The sequence below is a fragment of the Homalodisca vitripennis genome, chromosome 6, assembly GCF_021130785.1.
Source record: "Homalodisca vitripennis isolate AUS2020 chromosome 6, UT_GWSS_2.1, whole genome shotgun sequence".
In the NCBI taxonomy this organism is placed as follows: Eukaryota; Metazoa; Arthropoda; class Insecta; order Hemiptera; family Cicadellidae; genus Homalodisca; species Homalodisca vitripennis.
The window spans coordinates 158349387-158360000 of record NC_060212.1 but is presented as its reverse complement, the minus strand read 5'-3'; the positions used below and the strand labels follow the sequence as shown (position 1 = coordinate 158360000).

Here is a 10614-nt window from a genome sequence, read left to right as displayed (position 1 = left end):
AAATCAAATTAATGTAAGTTGTCTTATTCACGGACGAATCAATGTTTACAAGATACAAAATTCTAAATTTGATAGTCAATAGTCACCGGTGGTCAACTGAAAATCCAAAAGCAGTTGTAGAGTCGAACTTTCAAATTCGATTTTTGATAAATGTATGGTGTGGTATAATTGGGGACCAATTGATTAGCCCATTTGTTTTTGAAAACTGCTTTATTGGTCCTGTGTTTTTTAGAGAATCAACTTACCAGTTCTACTTGAAGATGTACCACTTGAAAGAAGACATCAAATTTTATTCCAACATGATGGCAACGTTAAAACAACAAACAATATTAAGGGATTTATTAGCAGCCTTATTTAATTATTTTGTTGATTATACCAATTTATTTTATTATGTTTTAATCAAAAGAAATGTAAATCCTGCAATATGAAATGATATTACGGCCACAGTTCAACAAAGTAATGTTATAATCAGCTGATTATTAGAGCAGCTAAAATTAATACAGCTGATTGCTGTGGCTCATAAACGGTGCTCCCACATATCAAAGTGAATATTGTTTAGTACTTGCTTTTTAAAAGCGCATTATCTCCCTTATTTATCAACCAATTTTCTTAAACTTGGTATCGTTGGATTTGTAATTACATTGTCTAACTAAAATGTAATAATTCAAACATTTTTTATCATATGCTGTTTTAAAGATATTTATGCTTAAATTCTGGTATTTTGTTTTGAAAGTAAAAATGTTTCTGTAATTATGCTTTTATATTAAAAAGCTTTTAATTCGTTAAAACATTCTGTTCTAAAATTAAAAATATTTTAAAAAGTGAAAAAACAAAACTACGGCTATTCAAGTTATTGAGTTAAGTTTTATTATGAAATTTTAGTTTGTCTTTGGTCCAGGAATAATACCTGAAAATATTGGTAGAGAATTCTGGGACACCCTGTAAATCAATATGCTGTACTGTACTGCTTCTTCAAATTGGTTTCATATGAAATGTATTAGTATGTTTGAAAATGAAAACAATATATGCTTATTAAACCTTTTGATCCCAACGTCCACATATTGCTGCACTAAACACGAAGTATTGTAAGTGCAAACATTTTTCCGGAGAGCAAAAACAAAATTATTATACCTCAATGTTGACTTTATTTAATGAGCAGTTGTAGTCATGGATATGTTAGGTGGGCATAGCTATTTGTAGATTAACTAACTATATGATATGGTTAACCTTTTTATATCAGATGATTGAGAAGACGAGGCCTGGAAAAAGTTGATTATTAAAGTTATTTTTAGTATTATTCTGTACATGTTTGTGTCACATCTTTGCAGTTTTATTTAACCATGAAGCTGCTGGCCATTTCTAAAAAACCAAGGAATTTTCTCTATATATATTTCCAAGAATCTAAACGATTAAGTATTTTTATCTCGTGGGACCGAAAATAGTAACGGGTTCCTGGTCTCAATGGTCACCAGATCGGTGCACTCGTGTGATTCCTTATAGTCATGGATGAATTGACACATTAAATAGTGTTAAGAGTTCACTCCCTCAGTTTTAACCCTTCAAGTACTGTAAATAACCCGTGCCTTAAATAACAGGCATATATTCACAGTATTCATAACATTGAATTTTACAGCAATCTTTAAATAATATCCAGAATACACTAAATGATTTGAATTTGTCACTGGTATATAAAGATTTATTAATAATTAATTTTTCAAGAAGTAATAAATAATTTCTCATTTTCATATCTTCATAATCTTTTGAATTTAAAGAACTATAAAATTTTGAAACTATAATATTATTAACTGTACATATTAAAAGAGTTTTTAATAATTAATGTAACAAACATAGAGCATTAAAGCAGTTATAAATTTCAGATTTTAAAGTTGTCAATTGTAAAGGCACCTAAATTTATGGAAATATATTAAAACCAATTGAATCAGAATTTTTAATAAGTTTAGGGCTCTCTGTAGATGAGGGGGAGGGAATATTATGTAGTTTCCATCAGTAGAATATATTCATTGTTATAAGAATATTGTCAATTCACATACCTAAATTTCTCATTGGAATTTAGGAATACTTAACTATCCCAAAAGTTCATTTTAACAATGAAGAGGGCAGTTTATTGTTTGCACAGCAGTAAAATCAACCACCATCAATCAATATGTGTTCATTGTTATTTGAATACTTCAGTGTATACCAATGTGGAATTACTAATTAGAAAATGCTAGTTTATAATAATAGGGAATAATAGTCCAACAATCATACATTCATAAAAAAAATATAATAATATATTTAGTTACATACACTGGACAATTATGAGGTTAATATTATAATACTCTACAACTACTTTAGAACCATACTTTACAAATCTTTAAAAACTACAAAAAACTTCTTACCATCATCAGTTTGTCCACTCATGTTGTCAGTTTTAGTCGCTCCTCACACACCTGAAAGCAAGGACAGACAGATGTGAGAGAATGGTGTGCTGTGTGTAAGGGCAGGGCAGTGAAGAGAAGGGAGGGGGACAGTTGCAGTTGTTAGGCAGGGGTGGTGGAGGTCAGATGGGGAGGGGCACACCTGCAGTGTCTACCAGCTGATATCCCCTCCCCACCACCCAGCCACAGAACCGATCAATCCACCAAGTACTGACTGGCCCAAGTGGTAACAAATTGCCTCCAGCCTGCCAGTGATGCATTATGTCTACAGGTCAATACCAGGCTAAATACCAAACGCTCAAGGCTATGATACAACTTAAGACTTACAACTACTTAGCATAACCGACATAGATTACATAAAACTATTCAAAATTCTACAATAAGATCATGAAGAGACTTCAGAACAGTAAAGTTTAAAAGATTTAACCATCTGGATTAGTTTGTTTTCATTTCTCAACTTTATATGGGTAACTGTACACACTAATTGAACTCCAACCACTATTCACTCTATTTTGTAATTTACAAAAACTTGCCAATTACTCCATTCCAAAATTTGAACCATCTAAAACCGGCAAACAATTTCATTAAAAAAGTGACCAATTTAGAAATCTTTAATTCTAGTTTTCATCTAACTAAAAATAATAAATAAATAAAACACAAAATATTTAGTTTTTTACTAAAGTTGTAAGAAATGTAAAATATTTTTCCGCCAATCAAATGAATTATTCACATTTTCCTTTCAAAAAACTTTAGGTGTATTTTATGAAATGAAAATATAGATTACATTGCAGTAATTAAAGTTTAAACAAGAACATTTCTTCTATTTACCATTATTGTTTGAAAAAATCAATATACAATACATACATATGACAGTCTGTTAATTATCTTGACTTAATAACACCATTCAATAATTTGTACTGCAGGCTATACATAAAAAAGCATTGTACAAATTATAAATACATTTTTATCTTTTAAACTGATCCTCAGAATATGAGTTAGAACTCAATCTTAAAATCAAATTTTCACTGCTAATAAATAAATATTAGTCCTGTGCCTAACCTGAAGCAATGAGGTAAACAGTTCCAAAATAGTACAGTTATAAATATACATTCAAAAACTTGCACCAAGAGCCATAAACCAATTTTTTAAAATAAGCTGAAATCTTAACTAAGCAATAAAGTCTTTTGTTGTATATAGTAACTGTTAAAAGCTATTCATAAAAAATGACCTCTTCTACTACAGGATGTATCTGAAGAGACGAACTGTTGAAATACACTTTAGAGGTAAAAATAGGATTTTCTATTGCGTTTTATGAAACATTTTTATGAACAAGCTACACTTCAATTTCAAAAATTGTTGACCCCAAAAAGTTTAAATATAGTATTTTAAAGATCAATAAATTACTGTAATTGGATAAATGGTACTACTAATAGGGGGGTAAACGCCTTGAAACCCATAGAGTACTTTAGGTCTTTGTATTTTTTTTCATTTTCAGACAAACTAACCAAGGTAACATTTACTTGTGTCTTTGTTTATCATAAACATTAACTTGTCCACCTTAATGTCCTAGCAAATCATGTATAACTTCGTTACTAACTTCATTACTCATAAAGTGTCACTGGGTACTCAAATCATTTTTAGATGAATTACTAAAACTGTGCTCATTCATTTTATTTACAAGATAAATAACACTACATAGCTCGTAATTACTGTGTTTTCCCCCACGATTGGAAGTTCATAAAAACAGTTGAAGTTTGTTATAAAAAATTACACCTGAATACACTTTATAATTGTTGAATTAAAAAAAAAAACAAAACAAAATAGTCAACCTATAAATGACAAGAAAATTAGTTTTCCGTGTATTCATTCCCATCTATAATTTTTCTTTTTTTTATAAGAATGTTATTCTCTTCATAAAAAATTGTTATTAGTTCTATTTTAAGTAAAGAGGCATTCTATGTCATGTCACCCAATAGAAGGCTGATCCACCACTCAAACCCTTAATAGCTCTGAAATGGTTCTGAAATAACACAAGAATACAAATTTCTTAAAATTGGATTTTATACCCGAAATAAACACAGTATTTAAAATATTTGAGTTGGCCACCATTTTGGAAAAACTACTGACATAGCAAAAATGTTAAAACACCAAATTTTTTATAATATAATATCCAGGGAAGTGTCTATTTAATAGCAGAGTTCAGATTCATACACTGACTGGGGGAGGGTATTCAAAGAGAGAGAGTGCTCAATCTTCAACTGAGAACTAAAACTTTCCTGGCTAAGACAATCTGATAGACTTACAACTAGTCTTTCTCTTCCTGTCTATTTAACTTTTACATCTCTTTGTAGTAAAATGGCTGGTACACTTATACCAATCGCCATGTATATACAGCTTACTTAAAAATAAGTAAAGCATAATTTTTAAGGATAATTAACAGTTTTAATATATATGACAGCCCCTCAGTGAAGGTGTTTTTATGTCACGTCCGTTTTATGGCAGTTTCAAGTGACATTACACTTAAAATGAGATCATAAGAATTATGAAAATTGTACAAAGTTAACAAATTATTAGGAAACTAGCACAAATTAAATGCCTTGTTATACATACCTTTGGAAAATAATCACAATTTATGTATTAATAATCATCAGAATGTTTCCCCCAATTTAAAAGAATTTTAAAGTTAAAAACACACATTTATCTAAGTAGCTAAAGTTACAAAAAGATATAAAAAATATATTTTTATTTTATTTTAATAAAATCCAAAACTTAAAATAAAAAAATGACTTAAATTCTTTTTTCAACACATCTTTTTTCTCCATCACCTGGAAATCTGGTTTTGGTATCAAATTAGACCTACAGCACATCCACTTTTTACACATATAAAGGACACACCACCTTTTTCGTTTGGAAACACAACATTAATAGGAAAGCATTCAAAATAAAAGGGAGGAAAGCCCTAAAAATATGGAATGAAGGAATGTATCCTTAAAGCTAAGAAATTCCATGCATAACCAACACATAACTTTAAAATATTTCAAATTTAAACAAAATAAAAATTAACCTAACCATAACTTTACACACATTAAATTACAACCTGGGAGGTCTGTATATAACAATTACCTAGCTACACTGCTGACAATTAATGAAACCCACTCAAGTACTGGAGATTCGGCCCGGCCACCTTTGCCCCTTGTTAATCACATACTGCATTTCCTTACTCAAAGTCAGCTACTTTTTATTTGTAATTTTACTCTAAAATAATTAGTGTTTATAGATTTTAAGCTCACAAGTGTGGAAGAGTGTGCTTGTGAGGTGACTACCTGGCCCTTTAGCCACAAACACAAATTGCTAATGCTATAGTAAATAACTATCATACAACATATCAAAATTCAAGAGGGTCTGATAAAGAATGCCTACCACAATCAATGCATACAGCAGCAGGTATGTTGACCTCTTTGCTGACAACCAAAGGCAAGTTCTCTCTAAGCAGCAAAATTCCAAAGTATCTGATCACAAATGATTAACCCTTTTCTTGGACCCATTCCTTGAAATACTCCTGATGCTATTAAGCCACATCGATCTAGCCAATTTTCTACAGAGAACACTTAGTTCTTCTTGGTATTCCGTATCTGGACGTATTCCATACGAACATGGCCTATCTTGTACATATTATGAATTATGTAAAGCTTTATTACAAGGTAAGAGTACACCAGGCCATATATATAAAACAGGCTTCGCTGAAATTACATGTAAAATTATATTCTCAAGATTTCCTGCATGGACAGACAGACAATTAGACAGAAAAGAAATGTTTACAACTTATTGATTGATGAAAATCAACCAAATCCCATGGATAGCTATGCACTACCATTCAACTCATTTATGTCTATATACAAATAAACTAATACAGCAGTTTTAAAAGTAATGAAAATCGTACCAATCAATCGAACAAAGTAACCTCATTAAAAGTGTTACTATTAAAATGTCAAATGCCTGTATTCAGTTTGTTTATTTGTTATTCCCTCATTTTCTCGACACCATCAAGGTTATCCATAACACCTATGTAAAAATGTTTGCTAATGCTCAACCAAATCCCATGTAATAATATGTACCATTATCGAAACTGATGTCTATGTAGAAATGATGCTTCATGCAAAATCGCAAGACAATAGCTCAATTTTTTCTCAAAAAAATACAAAAAGACAGACAGAAATAAAATTGTTGCAGCTCCTCTCGCAGGCTTCATTAACACTCAGCCAACAATAATATATAAACAATATAATTAAACAAAATTATAGACCTCAAATACCATGTATATTAAATTTAAGTAACATTTGATTTTTTCTATATGAGAAAGTGTTTAAATTTCCAGAAAAAAATGTGATTGTAATATTTTAAGAATTATATGAAGCAAAACTTCAAAGATTTTGACACACCAGTTACTTATTTAGACTTACTTTACTTTACTTTTTTTATCTATAATATCTAAACCTCAATCTTTTTACAGAAGGAAATATTGGACTTTATACACTTTCAATAAATGCAAAAGATTCAAGCCGACATAATTTTTTATTGTTGTTCTGATATAAACTACATAAAATTGTTCGTGTTCCAGACCGAGTTCACCAATTTACAAGCCAATTTTGAGCAAAAAAATTATGCAAGAAAGGCTTAGTTTTCAACCAATTTGTAGCAGAACGAAAAGTTTCCTCCAGAGTTCAAGAAAACTTTTTGGAACTGCTGCTGAGTACAGCTATACTTGAATGTTCCCAGCTTATTTAAGAACTTTTTTAAAATAAGTTAATTCACAATAGCCATACTTACTACAAAATTAAACACTAGATATGTTTACCATTTCTGGGCTGGTCAACCAAGGCAATAATAACTTTCGTACTCTCATCTGCCAAGACAACTTTCTTAAATTTTTTTGATATACTGATACATGATTTTAAGATATTAATATTATTTTGGTGAACCCTTTTCTAGATCAAATATTTGAAGGAGTATTCTTATTAGCACATAATGGTTAAGAGAGTTTGTTATATTATTTTAGCTCCAACAATCATCACCAGACTCTGGAGTTTTGATGAGAGTATCATTCCTTAAGTATCATCTCAAGGAATGTTTTTCGTTTGTAGCCATCACTGCGGGTGGGATAACACAAAAAGTGCTGCTATGCCAAAAGCATCAGTGTCAGTACATTTAGTTCCTCTTTTGAGATTTATTTTAATTTTTAAAGCTTCCTGCAATTTAATTGTTTTCTGTTGTTGTACAATGTACTCCCCAAGCATTTTCCAATTAAATAACAACAAATAATATGAAATGGCTAAAGTAAAATCATTTTAATCTTTCAGAAGTGACATTAATCAAAAAACATGAGAAGGTTGTGGCACACAAAGTTTACCCCCAGCTTTTAGAATCAAAGTCAATACTTCCAAGAACAATGTTAATTTGTTAAAATATGTCCTAATTAAGAATATATTTAAAATTTAAATAATTACTTCAATAACATAAAAATTCCTTTACCAACATTTAAAATATATATTCTAAAGAAAATAGTAGTGTAAGTTTATATTGATAAATTTCTATTACTGTTGCTTTTATATTTTATTTTTATCAAAATATTTCCATATTTAGGGGAAAAAGAGTGATTTAACTTATCGCCTGAAAATATACAATACAGCAAAACATATTATTTAAAATAAATTAGGTGAATACAAAATTTTAAAATGTTTGTAATTACATATATCAGCAGATGTTTTTGTTTTACAGTGCATGTCACTTGCATAATTAGGTTTATTCTTATCAATCCAAATTATTATTACATTCAACTACCTCATTCATCATATTATCTGCAAAAAAAATGTCTCTATATCTCTATTGCTAATTTAGCCTACAGTTCTTTGGTCCCCTACAGTACTAATTCTAAATCTCGTACCATATAAATATTATATGCACACTCAAACTGACGACTGTATGACAAAAAACAAATACAACTCCAAAACGAACATAATTTAAAATCAATGCTCCGTAGGTAGAAACGGACTAATACTCCGGGTCTCTAAAACACGATAGGTGGAACACGGAGGGATGCCCTTGACTGCACTGGAGGTCGGGAAAGTAGGCTACCAATCGGAAAGCCCCTGGCCATCAGTACGCACTTCGATGGCACCTTTTTCTTCAAGATAGTACTGAAATTGAAGCTCAGATCACGTGAGCGTTAGTAAAGGTTAACTTTAACTTTAGTACTACTAGTAACACATCTGACACCCTTTAATCTAAACATACTTATATCGCGTAATAACAATTAGTAGATAGGGACATGAGTGACCTCTGTATAATACCAAGTAATTTATTTATTTTTGGTTCTAGGTGTCAAACAGATATTTACTAGGCCTACATCAGTAAGACAATACAACATTTGGCTTGTTTCAACATTAAAAACCTCAAAGTGTCTCCAACAATTGTATCAGACAAATCAAATACCAAACTTATAAACATGAAATTCAGGTTGGAGACAGCTGAATAAAAACTTGGATACAAGTGGGCTGTAAAGTCTGTAGTGTATCTGAGAATTACTATAAAAAATTTCATTCTGAGGAATTTGAATAAATGATAAAATGGGGAGATTTTAATAAGCGGCCTACACTCGTTATTCAATTGCTATTATCAAACAATTCGATATACTATCGAACTTCGATATGTAAAAAGGGCAGGCCACTTATTAAAGTCTACTGATAAAATCGTGACAGCACCTGACTGGCAGCTTCAGAGTTAACAATATTACTGTCACTCTGATTGGCTGAGTAACCAAATTAGTTGAGCAGACTGAAATGAACTAATTAGCATTGTCATTATGGCAAACCCATCCAATAACTATTAATGATTAGTATCTAAAGCTTAGGATATATTGTTTATTGACAGATTAAATTTGCTGATGTTGGACTTAGTGAAACCTAGGCTGACAGTATTATTAGATAGGCCAATATTAATGAAATTATTATTGACACACCTCAAAACATATTTACTTTTAAATCTAGGTGAGTATAGTACTTGAAAATTCATAAAAATCTATGAACTGAAATCACAAAGTAACTTAGCTAGCTTATGATTTAGTGAATATTATATATTCCCTAAAAAATAAACTCCCATCTGGAAAAACGATGGGAGACAACAAATATAAATTAATATAAATAGTCAGCTTACGAACTTACAGAATCTGAATTCCGTAGAGAAGTATTACCGAAAAGACAAATTCAACTACACGTATAAAACTTTGAAACAAAATGTAACAGCCTTTTCACACACGGTGTTTATATATGCCTGTAAGCGCATGATCAGGATTGTCATTAATTCTGAACTGCTATTGGTCTATTTCAAACAAGACTTGTGAGAACCACTGTGATTGGCCAAGTGGACCTCACTTTCCCGCGTTGTATTCCCACCAGCTTTGTTTGATTGGATTGGGGAATAATGTAAGGCCAGTTTCGTATTTCCAACCACACTTATGTACAGTACACATAGAACTAAGTTAAAATAATATCACAAATCATTCGATTTTTACCATTGGATATGGGACTGATACTGATAACGTTTATTCACTTCAACTGTGTAAAAAACAATAATATATGTATTTTGACGAGGCAATCGAACAGCAGTAAATTTATATCCACAATATTCTGTAACTTTAGTTGACAGGAATATTGTTGCAATAAAATAACTGCTTAGAATTAGTAATTAGAATGATAATGTTATCATTGGATTTTTTTCAATAAATTGTTTTGAGCTTTTAATTTTGAACTATTATAAAAAGGGACCCGTTTATAAAAACCAGTTTTATTTTCTGTGCTTTTTTAATATCCTAGAATTAATGATGTCAGAACAATGTTCATTAAGTCATTGTTCGTTGTTTCGTTAAACTAGTTGAACAATGTTGGACCTGGGATTATTATTTTTGTCACACGTGACTTCCCGTGAGACTTTAGTAAAACGTTCAAAGACGATCTAAATTTGGAGAGGAAGTTTTGAAGAGGTTTCTTACTCTTTATTGTAGATGGAAAAAACAAATACATTGACCCATAGTTACACCCAAATGTTTTATGTTATCGCTAATAAATTGACATTAAACGAGTCGAAAATATAATCCTAGTTGTTTGACTTACTCATTACTTTT

The 10614-nt window shown here is 30.6% G+C and overlaps 1 protein-coding gene across 1 annotated transcript in view; it reads right to left on the bottom strand.

Annotated features, from left to right (window-relative positions):
- LOC124365083 (golgin subfamily A member 6-like protein 4) overlaps nucleotides 1-9805 on the bottom strand; it is a 60536-nt gene extending 50731 nt beyond the window's left edge. Inside the window, exons 1-2 of the mRNA XM_046821017.1 lie at nucleotides 9656-9805; nucleotides 2400-2450 (exon numbers count right to left, since the gene is read on the bottom strand). Coding sequence (XP_046676973.1) covers nucleotides 2400-2421 — 22 coding nt within the window. The 5' untranslated portion in view covers nucleotides 2422-2450; nucleotides 9656-9805. The remainder of the gene's footprint in view (nucleotides 1-2399; nucleotides 2451-9655) is intronic.
- Nucleotides 9806-10614: the final 809 nt, after the last annotated feature.